The 17,998-nt window shown below is 48.0% G+C and overlaps 1 protein-coding gene across 3 annotated transcripts; it reads left to right on the top strand.

Annotated features, from left to right (window-relative positions):
* The first annotated feature begins 373 nt into the window (after window positions 1-373).
* On the top strand, window positions 374-16,551 carry HMCES (5-hydroxymethylcytosine binding, ES cell specific). Of its 3 annotated transcripts, none has more exons than XM_067043328.1 (7): window positions 374-474; window positions 924-1,131; window positions 7,659-7,802; window positions 8,589-8,714; window positions 11,072-11,253; window positions 14,254-14,446; window positions 15,900-16,551. In XM_067043328.1, exons 2-7 carry the CDS (start codon window positions 949-951, stop codon window positions 16,134-16,136), a joined length of 1,065 nt encoding a protein of 354 aa, XP_066899429.1. In that variant the 5' UTR covers window positions 374-474; window positions 924-948; the 3' UTR covers window positions 16,137-16,551. The 3 variants fall into 3 exon arrangements, with proteins under 3 accessions (XP_066899429.1, XP_058932693.1, XP_066899430.1); XM_059076710.2 differs by having other exon boundaries at window positions 406-530; XM_067043329.1 differs by lacking the exon at window positions 374-474 and adding an exon at window positions 689-788.
* Window positions 16,552-17,998: the final 1,447 nt, after the last annotated feature.

The following is a 17,998-nucleotide window of genomic DNA, read 5'->3' as shown; positions in this document are numbered from 1 at the left end:
TGCCCGAAACTATGGGCCGTTAGTAGGACTGCGAAGTAAAGGAAATTTCCCGATTTCACCCCTACGAGAACCTGGTGCCCTGGAGTCGTGGTTCCCGCTGTACGGAGAAGGGGCTGCAGGCCCCGGGTCGCATCTAGTGTCTCTGCCAGCCTGCACCCTCGGGACCCTTCCCGGCCCAGTCCCGAGCTTCTCCCTGGTAGGGAGTTAACCCCGCAGGAGAACGGCGCACACGGAGGACGAGTCCCCGAGACAATCAGCGGCTCCTGCTCGGGCTCCTTCAGGAGAGTCAGGTTCCGCAATCCCAACCCTCTGCAAAGATGCGGGACGGGAAGAAGCCCCAGCGCTAGGCGGAACCGCCGGCCGCTGGGGGGCGGGGCCGACCTGTTGGGGGCGGGGCGGCCTGCTGGGGGCGGGGCCTGGCGCGTGGATCGCGGGCGCGCTGAGAGCGACGCGGACGCTGGGTCTGAGGTGGAGGTGGGCAGGCGGGCCTGAGGGAGAGGCGCAGTGGGACGGACAGGGGCTGAGCGGGGGTGAGCGGGGCCGAGGCGGGATGGGAGGGCGGCGGGCCTGAGGGGGAAGTGGGACCGGACGGGCGGCGGGCCTGAGGGGGAAGTGAGACCGGACGGGCGGCGGGGGTGGGGGTGGGGGGGCGCGGCCCTCGAGGTCAGCGGTTCGGAACGGGAGAGAGGGGTGGAGCGGGGGCGGCCGGGGCCGGCTAGGCAGGGGAGCCCCCGGCCGAGAAGCTTCCTTTCCTCGCCCGGCCGGGCCGCGGGGCGGGAGGTGTCCCTGTGAGCCGGGCGCACGGGCCTGGGGTGGGGGTGGGGTGGGGGTAGGGTGGGGCGGGGCGGGGCGCGGAGGGAGACCCTGGGGGCGGAGGCCCGAGACCCGCGTCTGAGGCGCTCGAACCCCGTCCTCGCGTCCAGGGCCGCGGTGTTCTCAGCGCCGAGGATGTGCGGGCGGACGTCCTGCCACCTGCCCAAGGAGGTCCTCGCCCGGGCCTGCGCCTACCGGGACCGGCAGGGCCAGCGGCGGCTCCCAGAGTGGAAGGACCCGGACCGGTACTGCCCGTCATACAACAAGAGCCCGCAGTCCAGCAGCCCGGTGCTCCTGTCCCGGCTGCACATGGAGAAGGTGAGCGCTGACCTGCCCTAAGCCCGTCGCTGCGCCTGTGCTGACGCCTCCGGGACAGGTCACTGTTCCTGGGGCCCCAGCTGAGTGCTGCTCTGCACGAGGCGCGCCAGCCCTGGTGCCTGCCTGGTTCATATGCATTTGAAAACACTTTAAGGTAGCGTCTTTCAGACCTCACTGATCATCAGGGACTTTTCAATAACTTAAAAAAAAAAAAAAAAAGGATTTCCATGCCCCTTTTGAGTCCGGCGAAGTCAGAATCTCTGGGCCTAGGGTAGGATTTAGACTAGCTAGTCTAAAAACACCTCTGACGTTTTTTGAACGTTTAACTTTCTATTCTTTCTGCTTGCGTCTTCAGTCTTTTTTTTTTTTTTTTTTGCCGTACGCGGGCCTCTCACTGCTGTGGCGTCTCCCGTTGCGGAGCACAGGCTCCGGACGCGCAGGCGCAGCGGCCACGGCTCACGGGCCCAGCCGCTCCGCGGCACGTGGGATCCTCCCGGACCGGGACACGAACCCGCGTCCCCTGCATCGGCAGGCGGACTCCCAGCCACTGCGCCAACAGGGAAGCCCCTTCCGTCCTTTTATGTTTGTCTTTAACAGAAGCTAGGAACAGAGGTATTTGGTTTGGTATTCTGAAGTTTAATTGCATTCTTTATTTTTGTAGAATCTACTTCTGTAGTGTTGGAGTGGCCGATAATTTATAATCATGTTTTGGTTCTTGGCTTTATCTCCTGAAAGAGAGGGTGTGTCTGTATGCATGCATACTTGCAGTGTAATAAAAATGCTTCTTTCCAGAAATTAGTAGTTTTTCCATGTCTTAAATATTTTAAATATCCTTGATATGTTTTTTAAAATCCTGATTGTTTCCATCCTGGATTTTTATTCTGTCTGATCCATAATGCTTAAGTCACTGGATACAATTGATTATACCCCTGCTGCATATTCTCCAGAACTGTAGTGATAATATGGTAGTCAAAAAAGATTCATTTTTCCATTATAGGAATCAAATTATTTTGAAAAAAAAAAAACCGGATGACTTTGATCTTTTTGGTTGAATGAAGCCATTTACATGCAATAGTTTATTTTCGAGCCATTTTTAGTGGATGGATACTTGTTGAAACTAAAAAAAACTTTTTTTAATGAGAGGCAAATCAAAGTAAAATCAATATCATGGGGAACCTTGACTGGGAAAGGAAAAAATAAAACGTTTCAGAGGGAGGTATAATCTGAAGAGAAAGGATGAACTGTTTGAGGTTTCTTATTTTTTAGCCTTGGTTCTCTTTGTACCACGTCATGAAAATTATAGAATGAATGTTAGCTGGAAGAAAACTTTAACAGATGTAGAAAGATTGTGGGTGGTCCTGGGTTACCCAGTCAGTGAGGGAAGAGCTGGTACCGAGGTCCAGTCCACTGTCCCCACTCCAGTGGGTACTTCCTGGAACTAGGAATGGGGGAGGTGGAGCCCCTAAGCACAGCATAGCCCTCCTCTTCGGTCGGTGGTGTCAGTTTGCTGGTGGAATGTTTTGACTCCACATCTCTAATAAATTTTATAAAGATTGCTAGGGTTTCCTAATTTTGATAAATATTTGAGGTTTCATTTATCTAAAAATGAAAATAGTAAATTGTAAAGCGAAAATAGAACTATTTCAGATCACTAATCCGTATCATCAATGTCAGCACATGTGTATAGATTGTATGTAACATTTGCATTTGAAGCCACTGACTTGCAAATTACTTCCTCTTTCATTTATCTACCCCCAGTGCTACCAGCTGTTCAGGTTACAAGTCCAAGGGGGTAGAGGAAAAGATGACTAATATTGAGCAATATTTTCAGTATTTTGGCTTAGAAACCGCTTTCTATTCATTGCTCCCAGTATGGGGCAGCCCTGTGTTGGGGTTTGGTTTACAATTGTCCATTGAACACGCTCAGGTTGAAGGTGATCAGTGGAATTTGTACGAGCGTGATTTCTCAGCCTTGGCACTATTGACATTTTAAGTGGAATAATTGTTGCGGGAAGCTGACCTGTGCATTGTAGAATGTTTAGCAGCGTCACTGGCCTCTCTACGCAGTAGATGCCAGTTTTCCCTAGGTCATCATAACCAAAAATGACTCCTGACATTGCCAAATACCCATTCGATGTACCCATTCGATGCCAGTGGGCCAGCCCTCACCCCTGTGGGCTTGGTGAAGTGAAGGTGGGGGCGGCGGTGTCAGAATCGCCCCATGTCCAGAACCTCAGATTTAGAGTTTGGTCTTGTAAATTTCTGATGCGAGATTGTTTAGTTGGCTGTGAGATAATGTTCTCTCTTATTTTCATTTATGCTTTGTACAGGGGGCCCTTCTGCTTGGAAGGCACATTTGACACATTTGATTCCGGAAGGGAAAGAGGATTTACAAAAGCTCTGTGTTTTCTCATATTCTTTCTCTTCCTTCATTCTCTGCCCTACCATTTCTTCCAGGGCCACCTTTTCCGTAGTTATCCTGCGAGCTCAGGTATTGGTTTTAAAGGCTGCTTCTGTCTTTAAGGAGGAAGAAACACATATATGTGTGTATGTGTGTATGTGTGTATACATACAGTTGGTCCGCATTCTTTGTAGATCTGTGGTGGTAAATTTGCCTACTTGCCTACTTTGTAACCCCGAAAATAATACTCATGATGCTTTCGTAGTCATTCGTGGACATACAGAGCGGTGAAATATTCAAGTTACCCAAATACGTATTCCTAACTGAGATCAAGTAAGATGAAGTTCTACTTTCTTGTTTCACTTTTTATCCTATAAACAAGTGTCTTTTTTGAGATCTGTTTATTGCCATGTTTTTTGCATTTCTATGCTTTTTGTTGGTGATCTTAGTGTTTAAAATTGTCCCCAAGCATAGTGGTAAAGTGCAGGCTAGAATTCCTAAATGCAAGAAGGGCATAATATGCCTTACAGAGAAAATACATGTGTTAGAGACACTTCGTTCAGGCTTGAGTTACTGTGGCTGCTGGTCATGAATTCAATATTAATGAACCAACAATATATGTTAAATGAAGTTTAACATATAATAATAAATATGTTAAACAAAAACACACAGAAGACAAGGTTGTATATTGATCAGTTGATGAAAATGTTGTCACTGTAGGTTCCTGGCAACCTAACGGTGTTTCCCCTAAGAGCTGCAGTTCCGTGTTCCCTACTTCAGTGTTCTTGGCAACTTTGTACAACCTACCTGCCGTGTATAACAAGAGTGGCTCTGTGGTGGGTGTGTGTGTGTGGGTGTGTGTGTGTGTGTGGCAAGGGGATTAACTAATATAGGCAAGATTTTGAAAGAAGTGGGACAGGACCTTGTGAAGAGCACGGTGGAGGAATTAGCTTTAAACAAAAAGGAAGCTTGGGACTTCCCAGGTGGTCCATCGGTTAAGACTCCACGATCCTAGTGCAAGGGTCCCGGGTTCGATCCCTGGTCAGGGAACTAGATCCCACGTGCTGCAACTAAGACCCGGTGCAGCCAAATAAATTTAAGAGAAAAAAAAAAGGGAAGACCTTCTAAGACACTGCTACTGACGATTCCCCTCTTGGAATTCCATCCTCTCAACTTTTTTCTTTCTGCTTTTATCTCTCTAGGAACTTTTTGTTGGACTGCACTTTTTCTTCATTTCTCCTTTTTGTTTTTGTACCCCCAGCTTTGATCCTATGATTGATTTGCTCTCTAAGAAACTTCATCCTAATGGCTTTACCAGTACCTTTGTAGAGAAGATTTTGCTGTTTCTTTTTCATCATAACCTCAACAAATATAAAACTACAATTAGTGTGCCTATTCCATGCCACACATCTAACCTCATAAGTAGCGGAGAAGGGACTTTTGAACCAGGGTCTTCTTACAAAGGCCGTATTCTTTCCTTCATACCAGAGGTTGGCAAACCATGGTCCTCAGACCAAATTTGGCTCACTGCCTGTTTTTGTAAATAAAGTTTTATTAGAATACAGCCATGCTCACTTGTTCTTTGGCTGCTTTCACACTACCAACGGTGGCAGAGTTGAGCTGAGTTGCAGGAGAGGCTGTGTGGACTCGCCAAAAATATTTACTCTCTGGTCCATTACAGAAAAAGATTGCTGACCCATTCTCTCTACCATGCTGCCTCTCTCCTAAGCTTTAATTCCACATGCTTGTTGGACATAGTAAGCCTCTGTCTGTGGATTTTATTGTAGAACTAACTCAGAACAACCTTTATATTATGTTCACCAGTAAGGAATTAGGACAGGGCATTGCAGGTATGGTTTGTCTCTTCCCTGGAGTCTGGGGCCTCAGCTGAGAAGGCATTGGGGCTAGAATCATCTAGAGCAGGAGGCAGAAAACTAGGGCCCTCTGATCATTTTTGTAAATGAAATTTTATGGGACAGAGCAACATCCATTTGTCTGTTGTCTATGGCTGCTCTGTCCCTATAATAGCGTTTATAACAAAGACTGTAAAGTCTACAGTACTTAATATTTAGGCTTTTAGAGAAAAGTTTAAGTTTACCAACATCTGATCTAGAGGCATCTTCACTCTCTTATCTGGCAGTTGATGTTGGCTCTGAGCTGGGCCTTTTGACCAAAGCCCCTACATGTGGCCTCTCCACAAAGCCTGGCTTTTTCACCAAGGTAGCTGGATTTCTTATATGGCAGCTCAGGGCAGCGAAGGCAGTGTCTCAGCAAACAAGGAGGAAGCTGAAAAACCTTTTCTGACTTAGCCTTAGAAATCCTGCAGTGTCACTCGTGCCATATTCTGTTGGATAGAAGCAGGTCACAGGTCCGTCCAGATTCAAGAAAAGGGCACATAGGTCTCCCACACAGCTCTCGATGGGAGAAGCGTCAAAGACTTTGGGACCGTTTTTCTAAGCTGCCACAGACTTCCCGCTGTTATCTGAAATTCAACGTGTGATCTTTCCCCACATCAAACCTCTTTTTGGATTTTTCTCTTTTGTTCAATAGCACCATCATTATTTCAGGCTTCTGGGCCTGAAAACTTAATCATCCGTTTTCTTTGTCCATTTGATGCCACAATTTCTTTCTTTCTTTTTTTTTTCTTTCTATCTTTTGAATGTCTTTTATTCTCACTACTGTCACCAGACCTACTGTACCACCCTAGTAGAACCTAAAATGCACTCTCTGCTCACTGGTGTCTTCCAACTCAGTGTAGTACACCATGAGAATAGTGTGTGTGTGCGCGCATATTTAAATCTGTAGATTTCATCAAATTCTCAGGGGGCCAGTTACCCCCAAAGAGTTTAACAACCATGTGTTGAGGGTGAGGCCCCAAGACTACCCCCAATTTGGAGATGCGTTCAAAGGACTCAGTGTATGATGTGGCTAAGGTTTTTTACAGTGAAAGCACACACAGTAGAATCAGCAAGGGAAAAGAAACAAACGGAAATCTGGAGAAATTCATGCATAAGCTTCCTTATAGTCTCTCCTTCCTGTGAGGGGACACACCAGGCATGTTTTCTCTCCAGCAGTGAAAAATGTGGTAACTTTGTACACTGTTTCTGCCCAGGGAAACCCATTAGAAACTTAGGCCCAAGGTTTTTGTTGGGGGCTGGTCATGTAGGCACTCTCTGCCTAGCAAGTACCAAAATTCTAGACTCCTAGAAGGAAAGCAGGTGCTCAGCATAAACCTCATTTTTTGCACAAAGTAGGCATAGTATACCATCTTTATCCGTTAGGGAAAGGTGGAAACACTCCAAATCCAAGTTCTCAGATCCTAAGTGAGGGCCAGTCCTGTAAGCAGGCCTTCCTAAAAATAGCATCCTCAGGCTTGCTGTAACTCGGCTGCACAAGACCACTTCCTGCACATTCTTGACACGGCCCCTAATTTCATATCTGGTCTTTCCTCCCATCTCTTCTCCGTCTGATTCCTGTACCTCTTGTGGGAGCCAATCCAAGATCCACCTCACCCCATTCCCTCCCCTTCTGCCCCTCCCAAGGAGCTGATAATCCTTATCCATTCCGTCTCTCACAGAGCACTCGCCACTGAGCTTTTCTGACACTCCTTGTACCACTTATATGGCCCTTAGCCTATAGTATCGTACTACTTCATATTTGTAATGTCTGTGCGGCCTCACCAGTTATAGTGCAAGCCCTTTGAGGTTAAGCACCTTCCATGTGCCCCCATACTACCCTGTGTGTCCCTTAATCATAGCATGTACCTTTGCGTGTGATGGTTGCCTGTAACGTGTGCTTCTTGAGAGCTGGGACCGTGTGAAGTGCAGGGCCTGGTACTATGTCTCTCCTGCAGTAGGCACTAATTAAAAACTTACAGAAATTAAACCTCTTTGTATCCCCCATCCTACCCAAGCCGAATGTCATGCATTATAATAAATATGATTGCTAGAGAACTCAAATTACTCACATCATGATACGTCATTAAAATTGTTTTCAAGTAGAATCTTTCCCTATTAATAGTCATCTTTGTATTTTGATACTAGTAGTAATGTAATGCATGTACTGAATTAGGTTTTCTGAATCTCATTATGATCTCCTCACTGGATCTTAACCTTTTTCGTGGCAGGGCGCAGACTCATGTGAGCGTATCATTGCTCCCATGCGGTGGGGCTTGGTCCCATCTTGGTTTAAAGAAGCTGATCCTTCCAAGCTGCAATTCAACACTAGCAACTGTCGCAGTGATACCATAATGGAGAAACGGTCCTTTAAGGTAGGTAGCTGGTCTAGGGAAAAGGCACATATTCTGTTATTTTATCTAACAGAACTATTAGTGCCTTATGTACCTGCGAAATAGTTCCAAAGTGTGTTTCCAGTTATTAATGTAGAGTGTTGTTCTGTTTATTACTGTGTGACAAAGCATGCCAAGACAACAGTTTATTATTTCTCCTAATAAACCATGGGCTGCCTGGGCTCAACTAGACAGTTTTTACTCAACCAGAGGTTCTCATGCAGTTCTAATCAGATGACAGCTGGATATCCCAGGTGGCTTCTTAACCCACACGTGTGACACCTCAGCTGGGATGAGTAGAACAACTGGAGGCCTTTCCATGTGCCTGTTAGTGGGTGTCAGGGTGGTCAGGCATCTCACATGGCATCTGGCCTACCCAGAGTTCACCATCCAAGAGAGCAGGGCAGGAGCTGCAGGGATTTGTGACCTTGCCTTGGAAGTCATAACAGCGTCACTTCTGCTGCGTTCTATTGGTCATACAGAGGCAGCCTGACATCACTGAGGGAGGGGACTACAGAGCATGTGAATATTGGTAGGCATGGTTCTCTGTGGGGCCAGCTTTGGAGACTAGCTACCACAGTGCCTGTTTCCTGCTATATACATTATTTAATCTTTTCAACATCTGTGTAAGTGTGACTTTATACATAAGAAATGTGACATACAGAGGAATTAACTGCTCTGAGGTCACACATTGGCAGATCTGAGATTTTAAGTCCGTGAAACATGTTTCTGTCACTAAGACCATATCTTGCTCGTGTTTTCCCTCAGGTGCCTCTGGGAAAGGGAAGGCGCTGTGTTGTTTTAGCGGATGGTTTCTATGAGTGGCAGCGATGTCATGGAACAAACAAGACGCAGCCCTACTTCATCTACTTCCCCCAAATCAAAGCAGAAAAGGTATCATCAGCAGTGTATATCTGTGCCTGTGTCTGTGTGTGTTTGGTATGTTCTCTGAGCTTCTTGGATTTTTGGTTTGATGTCTTTCCTATTTTTTTGAAAATTCTCAGCCATTATCTATTCAACTATTTCTTCTGTCCCATTTTCTCTTCTCTTTCTGGCATTCTAATTATATATGTGTTAGACAGTTTGATATTGTCCTATAGTTTTTGGATGTTCTCTTCTGTATATTTCATTCTTTTTTCTCTGTGTTTCAGTTTGAGTGATTTTTACTGACCTGTTTTTAAGTTCACTCTTCTTTCTTATTTCACTGAAACAGCTTATCTGCCTGTTCATGCATGTTGTCTACCTTTTCTATAAGAGCTATTTTATATATATATATATATATATATATATGTAATACATAGCTAATATACATATATAGTAATTACACTTAAATTCCTGTCTCATAGTTTCAGCATTTGGGAAATGTAACCTCTTGAGTCTGGTCCTGTTGATTTCTATATATCTTGGCAGTTCATTGGTTATTTTTGGCTTTTTGTATGTCTTATAATTTTTTATTGATTGCCAGACGTAGTAGATAGGACAGAGACTGAGATTAATAATATTTATGCCTGGAAATGGATATGTTTATTCCTTTTTTTTGGCTGTATTGGGTCTTTGTTGCTGCGTGCAGGCTTTCTCTAGTTGTGGCTAGCCGGGGCAACTCTTAGTTGCGGTGTGCGGGCTTCTCATTGCGGTGGCTTCTGTTGTTGCAGAGCACAGGCTCTAGGCGCACGGGCTTTAGTAGTTGTGGCATGCGGGCTCAGTAGTTGTGGTGCACGGGCTTAGTTGCTCTGCTGTATGTGGGATCTTCCCGGACCAGGGATCGAACCCATGTTGCCTGCATTGGCAGGCGGATTCTTAAACTGCGCCAGCAGCGAAGTCCTTGTTTATTCTATTAGGCCATTAATGTCCAAGGTTGAGTTGATCTTGTCTGGAGCTGAACTGGGTTTGGTTTTGTTGTGCACCACAGGCTTTAAATATTTCTCTGCTGGCACCTTGTGTTTAGGGTAAGGGTTGGTTTTCCAGAGGGTTTTCCTCAATAGCCCTGCTCCCTGCAGCTGTTGTTACTTCCCTTTGAGCCTGTGCCTTCGAGAGGCTCTCTCCATGCTCTTGCCTCTCCCCCAGAAGTAGACTGCTGTTGCTTGTCCTTTGGTGTACAGGGAGGTGGAGGGAGTTCTCCATTGTCTTGGTTCAGTCTCAGTCTTAAGCAGAACTGTGTCCCGGGCTCTCAGGCTCAGGCTTTCTCAGTGATCCTGCTCCTTCTCCCGGGGCATAGAGCGTTTTTCTCTTTTGCCCTTTTCCAGCCTCTGGCGGTCTTTACCTGTATCTTAGGAGCAGTAGGATTTATCACTTTTCCCCTGGCCCCTTAAGCTTTTTGTTCCTAAGAGGAGAAGTGACCAGGTAAGGCTTCTCACCACTGCTGAGGCAGAAGAGCTCCCTGTGTCTAGCACGCATTGGCAAGGAAGCTTTCTCCAGTCTCCTGCCCCCAGTCTCTCTCGTGAGCATCCGAGCACCCGTGGAGCGTGGCCTGCAAGCTGAGGCAGACTGCCCCGATGTCTGCAGCCTCCAGGGGTTCTGTGCCCTCAGGCTAGCCCACACTCTGCGTGGAGCAATTTGGTTGATAATTTTATCTGAATTCTTACCTGCTGTGTGAAGGAGGCCTTGTTTTCCTTCTGTTACCACTGGGAAGCCAGTACTGGTGTCTCATCTCCTCTTGGATGACCCTGTCTCTCCATAAAGTTCAGGCTAATTGGTTGCCCGGTGACCTCAGTTCTCTGATGAGTTTAAGTTACAATTATTTAGATTCTCTACCTGTTTTTTGGTTAGAGTGGAGGTGAGACTTTCCAGCTTTCTGTTCTAGGCCTTGGACTGAATCTTAGATGGGAAGTAGGAGTTGGCATGATGAAAAAGGGGAGCAAAGACCTTTGGGGCAGAGGGAAGTTGCTTCTGCGAGATGCAGGGGCATGAAATTGCATGAGGGCCTCAGTTAGAAATAGCTGGGCTTAATGCAAGTTAACAGTGTGATTGTAAGCTGGAATGATGGCCCAGAGCACGGAAGGCCTGAATATCCGCTGAAGGTGTCAGACTGTATTGTGAAAGCGTTAAGGAGTCATAAACGTATTGCTTCATTGAGCATCTGCCACCAAGCCTCTTTCCTTCTGCCACACGGTGGATCAGGAGGACCCATGCGAAAGGCCTGGGCCGAATTACTTCTAAAATGATGGCCGTGCTCTTACGTCTGAAATAGTACCCAACCTGCAAGGGGGAAGGTGGCTGCTGAGTATCTAATCTACCACGGATTTTGCTTCCAGTCAGAGAGCATGGGTGCTGCAGATGGCCCTGAGGACTGGGAGAAGGTCTGGGACAGCTGGAGGCCGCTGACAATGGCCGGGCTCTTTGACTGCTGGGAGCCCCCGGAGGGAGGAGACTGCCTGTATTCTTACACCATCATCACAGTGGATTCCTGCAAAGGCTTGAATGACATCCACCACCGGCAAGTCACACTTCTCATGCCCGGGCCCAGAAGGATTCAGGGCAGGGTTTGTCCTCTTTGCTTTTAGATTGGAAGCTTCTGTACGCACAGATTTAGAGAGTAGGAAACTGAGACAGTTGCTTCACAAAATGCGGTCCGTTTGGCTGTAACGTGACATGCATTCCTAAAAATCACCACACTATGCCAGATTGCACTATGAAAACCATAGAACATACGGGAAATGTGGGACTAAGGGGACAACACTTAAAAATTTTGTCAGTGAAACAGTAAAAAAAAAAAAAATAGGAATCTAGTAAAAACAGTACTGTCGTTCCATGCGTTAAGTGGTTAAGAAGGACATAGATATTACAATGAATATGGCACTTTACCTTAGAAAGACCTGAAAGCGACTTGTGGAAGTGAGTGTCGGAAGAGTTGCAGCTTGTGTTATTGTGCAGTGGTAGAAGGAAGATTCTGCAAGATCACCGTTTTTGGCCATCTTAAATCCTGGGCCATGTTCTTCTGCCTTTGAAACGTTGTTCCTTCGAGGCGTGCCTTTATAATAGACACGTATTTAATCAAAACTGAACATTTTGGTCCAATGTACGGCCTCCTCCAATTAACTTCAGTATCACTAGTGGAAATTCCTTAGCGGCATCTCCATCTGTGCTCATGTCTTCTCCCAACAGCTGAGAGTTCTGGAAATTGCAGCAGTGTTTGAGACCACCAAAACAGCCATTACTAGCACTAAAAGGAGCCACCTCTGTGGTGTTTTTGTGGTCTTTGTGCATAGAGAGGGCACTCTCTTTGTGAGAAAGCTTCCAGTTTTTTAGTTTTTTTTTTTTACTGTTCAGCTTTCAGTCCATACACTAAATCTTTCCATCGCCTCTATTCCTTCAGACCTGGCTGGTATTATTGACTTTATAACACTTCTTGCAGTTGTTACAGCCGCGGATGTGCCTTTTTTCCCACCCCTGTTACTGTTGTGGATCCTTTATGTCTGTTGCTCAGGAGATATCACATGTTCTCTTCTTGCTTTCAAGACGCTTTATTATTATTTCAAGCTTCTCTTCAAGACTTACAAGTTTTCTGTTGGTGTGCACTGCTTAGCGTGTTTGAGCCAGGAAGCTTAGACATGTTTCAGATGTTGAATGAATAGTTTTTGTTAATATAGAGAAAAGTTTACAAATGCGAAGTAAGAGCAGAACACAACTTTGGAGGATAATATGCAGTGAGCCAAGGTAGCCATCAGTGTTTGAGATGTGTGCATTTTGTGTACTCTTACAAGGCTCAGTTCAGCGGGCTGCAGTTTTCTGTGTTCACTTTGTGTTTCTCACGGACAAAACCGTATATAAGCAAAGGCAAAATTTGCATTATGTTCTGATAGATCAATCACATTGGAACAGATTTTCATTTTAAAAACAAGCGTTACGAGACCTCGCTGGTGGTCCAGTGGCTAAGACTCTGCGCTCCCGATGCAGGGAGCCTGGGTTCAATACCTGGTCATGGAACTAGGTCCCACATGCATGCCGCAACTGAGTTCGCGTGCTGCAGCAAAGATCCCGCACGAGGCAACAAAGATCCTGTGTGCTGCAACTAAGACCCAACGCAGCCAAATAAATATTTTTAAATATATTTAATAAAATTAAAAACATTAGCAGAACTGACTATACTTGTGTAACACTTTTCACAGTTTTTGCCAGGTCTGAGTGTCATCAGAAGTAATTTTATGAACTTTTGCTGAAAAGAATGCAGTGCTGCACATACTGGATTACCTATTTTAGCCCTCTTGTCCTAAGCGTTCTGTCTGAAATGATGCTTTCATGGGATCTAATAGTTCTAGTTTTTGCTAATTCACCTTAAAATAAATTCCTGTTTCATCTAATCTAAGATTTTGTACCACTATTTTATACATTGTTAAGAAAAATACAGTGCTGCCAATTATTGCCAATTAAACTGTGATACAGTGCAGAGATGCCATTCATCATAAAATGCATCTGGATTTAAAAGATCTTAAAATACCCTTTTAAAAAAAATATTTATTGATTTATTTAAACTTATTTGGTTGCCCCAGGTCTTAGTTGTGGCAGGTGGGCTCCTTAGTTGCAGCATGTGGGCTTCTTAGTTGTGGCATGCAAACTCTCAGTTGCGGCATGTGTGTGAGATCTAGTTCCCTGACCAGGGATCGAAACTGGGCCCCCTGCATTGGGAGCTTGGAGTCCCAACCACTGCACCACCAGGGAAGTCCCTTAAAATACTTTTTAAAAGTACATGTTTGGAAGAATTCCCTGGCGATCCAGTGGTTAGGACTCCGTGCTTCCACTGCTGAGGGCCCGGGTTCGATCTCTGGTCGGGGAACTAAGAATCCCATAAGCCATGCAGTGTGGCAAAAAAAATAAATTAAAGTAAAATAAAATGTTTGACTTGTTGAAGTAATAATAATTATTAAAATAGATGTTAACGCATTTATCCTCCTATCTGTACCACCCACCAATGAAGTGTGTATGTTCTTTGCATTGGCCTAGAACATAAAATTGGGGGCTAAACAAGGGATCTTTTCCTAAGATCTGCTGGGTACCAGGAGTCATCTGAGGCAGGCGCTTTGCTTTTCTGAGGCATAGTTTCCTTTTGTTCACAATTATATAAATAGCTCTTTCTTAGATAAATCTGCCGTGGGTGATAAGGCTGGAGAGTATTGTTGATAGACAAGATTTCCAGGGTTTATTTTCCCTTTAAGTCTAGGCTGGAGTGTCGTAAAGGTCACCAGTGTGCTTGCGTGTACACTAGAGTGGATCCACTCATAGCACGGGGCGCTGTCTTTGCCATCTGACTCTGTTAAGCTGGGTCTCCTGGTGCTGAGTTTTGTGCCGGGGGGGTGGGGGGTACACCGGGCAGCAACTGGCAGTGGGGCACAGTGGGCGGGTGAGCTGCTGCCTGGGGCAGTTGCGCTTCAGCTGACCGGCCCTTCCCCCCACCTTCCCCCCACCGGCTTCCAACCACTGTCCTCACCTCACGGCCTAGGATGCCTGCCATATTAGATGGAGAGGAGGCAGTCTCTAAGTGGCTGGACTTCGCGGAGGTCTCAGCTCAAGAAGCTCTGAAGTTAATTCGCCCCACAGAGAACATCACCTTCCATCCAGTCTCGTCCGTGGTGAACAACTCCCGAAACAACACTCCTGAGTGTGTGCTTCCTGTCGGCTCTCTGGTCACAAAGGTAGGGGCCTATGATACGGATACGATAGTCCTTTCTGAGCTTTCTGTCTTGTCAGGGTGACCTCTTAATTTTATGCCACGACCTTTCACAATCAGAGATTGAATACAAACCACCCCAAGTTCACCTTCCTCGTGCACGGCAAGGTGGACCAGAGCAGTGAGTCTCTCAAAGCTGGCTGTGACTCGGGAGTCCTTAGGGGACCTGTTTCAAAATGTAAATGCCGGCCTCTATCTAGGCCTCCTGCTTCAGTGTTCAGGCCTGGGCTGGGGCTTCTGTATCTTGGTGGGTCTGATAATAACCCAAGTTGGAGGATTCCGAATCTAGAGGGTGATTGTGAGAAGAACAAAGGAGCCCTTGACCATAACTGTATCTCTCGCCAACCAGATGTGTGATTTCCGCCTGCTTTCTGCACCTCTGTTTTCCCAAGTACAAGATGGAGGAATTCCAATCCTCGCTCTCCTTCAGGGGGATCTGAGAACACTCCTGCCGTGAACTTTAACTTCTTAGCATTGGCAGGGGTCCAGATGGTGTATTTTGAAGGGAAGGTGAACAGGCAAGAGGCCTCAGTGAGAAGGAAGTTGCAGAGCAGAAGCTGGGCCCTGCTGATACCCGGGGTGAAGGTTTAGGAGTAGCAGCTCTTTGTAGGTGGCATAGGGACCAGAGGGACCTGAAGTAAGACATGGGTCTGAGTGTTCCCGAGTAGGCATCTTAGGGTGCCTGGGAAGGGTGAAGACAGTGATGGCTGGAACAGCTGCCCCCTTCCCCACTTTTCTAAAAGTTTATTCAGTCTTCATACTCACTGTCAGTGTCATCTTTTTTCTCTCAGTTCTCTCAAACTCCTGCACCCCCGACACTTTTTTTTATTACCTGTCTCGAAAAATGTCATTGTATGTATTCCTTTTGCACTAGAAACTGCCCCATTTCTGCCACAGTCTTTCCTCCAGAAGAATTCACATGCTGGAGAGGTGGCACCGTGTGAACTCAGAAGCTTCAGTCCGGGGTTGGCGAAGGTGTAGAGGAAGCAGAGCGAGTGGGGCTGGTGGGGGCGGGGGCGGACGGCGATGCCGGTGCGGTGCCGCAGCAGGAGATTCCCGCCCTCCAGCTCACCTCCCCGCCCTGCCTGGTCTTGCTGAAGCACACACTCCCCCCCCCCACACACACACACACTGCTTCATTGTCTGTCCGTGTTTGGAGTGCCCAGCAGCTCTCTTCTCTGGCTCGTCCCGCACACCTCTGGGAAGCCTCCTTTGAGAGCTGCTCCCTACTCCTTGCAGCCCTGAAACACACTCTGCTCCTCTCCTCCCACTCCTGATTAGGGGCCCCATCTGGCCCCTGGTGACATTTTCCATGCCTAGGTCAATACCTAATGCCTCTTCCCCTCTTTCTTCCCTTGGAGTTGGCCTGTTTCCAAAAGCTTGAGCTGGTGGTTTGAGCTTTTCCTTCTTTCTCCTAGGAGATCAGGGCAAGTGGCAGTAGCCAGAAGATGTTGCAATGGCTGGCCACAAAGTCACCCAAAAAGGAAGACACCAAAACACCCCAAAAGGCGGAGTCAGATGTGCCCCAGTGGTCCAGCCAGTTCTTGAAGAAGAGCCCGTTCTCCCCCAGGAGAGGCGGCGCTGACCTCCTGGAGCGATGGCTGAAGCGGGAGAAGGAGGAGGAGCCTGTGGCCAAGCGGCCTCACACCCAGTAGCGCAGGACTTTTCAGAGGCCAAGGCCGAGGTGTGCTGCCGCGAATACCATGGTGATGACAGGTTGGGGGGAGGGGTGTTGCTTGGAGGAGGTAGCAGAGTGTTAACAGTTGTGGCTTCTTGGGGGAGTGGCTGTCCTGTGACCGGGAACCCCCAGTGGGGTGGGTGGGCAGCCTGGGAAAAGGGAGAGGTACCACCACCAGCTTATGATGGGGGGCGGTGGCCCTTGTGCCCACAGCTCTCTCCTGGTAGCCCGGGGACCTCCCCTCAGAGTCTGACCGTGCTGGCAATTCTCAGCGTGACCTGGTACTGCTTAGTAGAGGCTGTTTTCTGTTTAGCCTTCGGGCTCTTTCAGTGCTTTGGAATTAAGTTCTTAAAACACTATTTTTTTCTGAATAAAGTGTTTGATAAACTGTTTACATTTCAGAAAATGCTGCTGGTGGGAGGAACTCTGGATCTCACTGTTTTCTCCTGGCATAGGCCTAGGGAGCGGTTTCGTCACAATGTGGGGCACTGGGGTTTTTGTGGACAAAACTGCTTTTCTGGAAACAACAAAAAGGCTTGGTGGGCCGCTCTTTATTGAGTCTCTGTTCACTCTTAATACTTGGAAGTTGCCCGAATCTTTTAGCTTAAAACCAGCCAGAGTGCCTGCCAAACACGAGGGGTTGCAGAGGCCAAGACCCCTGCATGGGGAGCGTAGGATCTGGGTGCGAGCCCTACCCGGATTCGCGGCCCCTGGGTGGAGCAGGGCACGGAGGGCGACACGGGTTTGGGGGCCATCTGCCCCAGCCTGGTCAGCGCCCCCGCGGGTTGTTCTGCAGGCTCGTCCCAGGCACCAGTCACTCTGTAATTAGATGTTTGGGTGGTTGTGACTGTACGCCTCCCCACCCAGATGACTGGGTCCGTGAAGGCAGGGACCGCTTTCTGCCCACGTGAACAGGAGGCCCGCAAAGGCTCCTATAATGTAGCTGCGCCGCGCAGCCCTCCAGGCTTAACCGGATGCCACGCCTCGGGGGGGGGGGCGAGGAGCGGGCCGCCCACGGTTGGGGCGCCGAGGCCGAGGGGCCTTCCCATGGGTCCGGGGACAGCCTCTAGGAGGGCCGCGCCGGGCACGCCCCCTCTTCCCCCACCCCGCCTCCGGGCGTCCGGGAGACGGAACCCGCCAAACGCGGTCCTGGCAGCGGGATGGATGGGGCGCCTCCGCGCACAGGCTGAGGCGCGCGTGACGCCGCCGGGCCTATGCAAATAAGGGATCGCAACCTCACCAATCAGAGCGGGGCCCCGGCGCTGTTCCTGCCAATGGGGGCGAGCGGCGCCGGCGGGCGGGATCCCCGCCCCAGACCCTAGGCCTCCAAATTCTTCCGGGGGCGGCGGCAGCGGCGGAGTGGCGGGTGGGGTTTGGAGACCAGTCTCGGCGCGAGGGCCGCGGGGCGCTTTCCCGGGCCCTGCAGTTTTCTGTGGGCTTTTTGGCACGGGGTTGTAGTAAGAGATCTTACAGATACAGATACCTTACCAGAACACTGACTGTTAACGGCTTTTGTCGTATTTGCTTCAAGTTTAATGAGCGACAAAAGTAAAATTCCCTTTGTTTCTCCTCGCTTTTACCTACTCTATTTCAGGGTTGTCAGTTTGGTGGGGTCTTTTACCAGGCAGAATAGTGTCCTCAGGAGCCTGTGTCCTTTTCATTCAGGTTTTTATACTTTGACATAAATGTGATGTTAAAAGCACATTCTTGTATCAAAACATTGTTTTGTGATATTCAGGTTTACATAAATGGTATCATCTTGGGCACTTCCTTCGGCAGTTTTTTCCCCCTATCTGAGTCATCAGCTTTACGAGGTATTGCCAAGTTGCTCTCCAAATT

The sequence above is a fragment of the Kogia breviceps genome, chromosome 10 (genome assembly GCF_026419965.1).
Source record: "Kogia breviceps isolate mKogBre1 chromosome 10, mKogBre1 haplotype 1, whole genome shotgun sequence".
In the NCBI taxonomy this organism is placed as follows: Eukaryota; Metazoa; Chordata; class Mammalia; order Artiodactyla; family Physeteridae; genus Kogia; species Kogia breviceps.
This window is presented reverse-complemented; position numbering and strand designations above follow the sequence as displayed.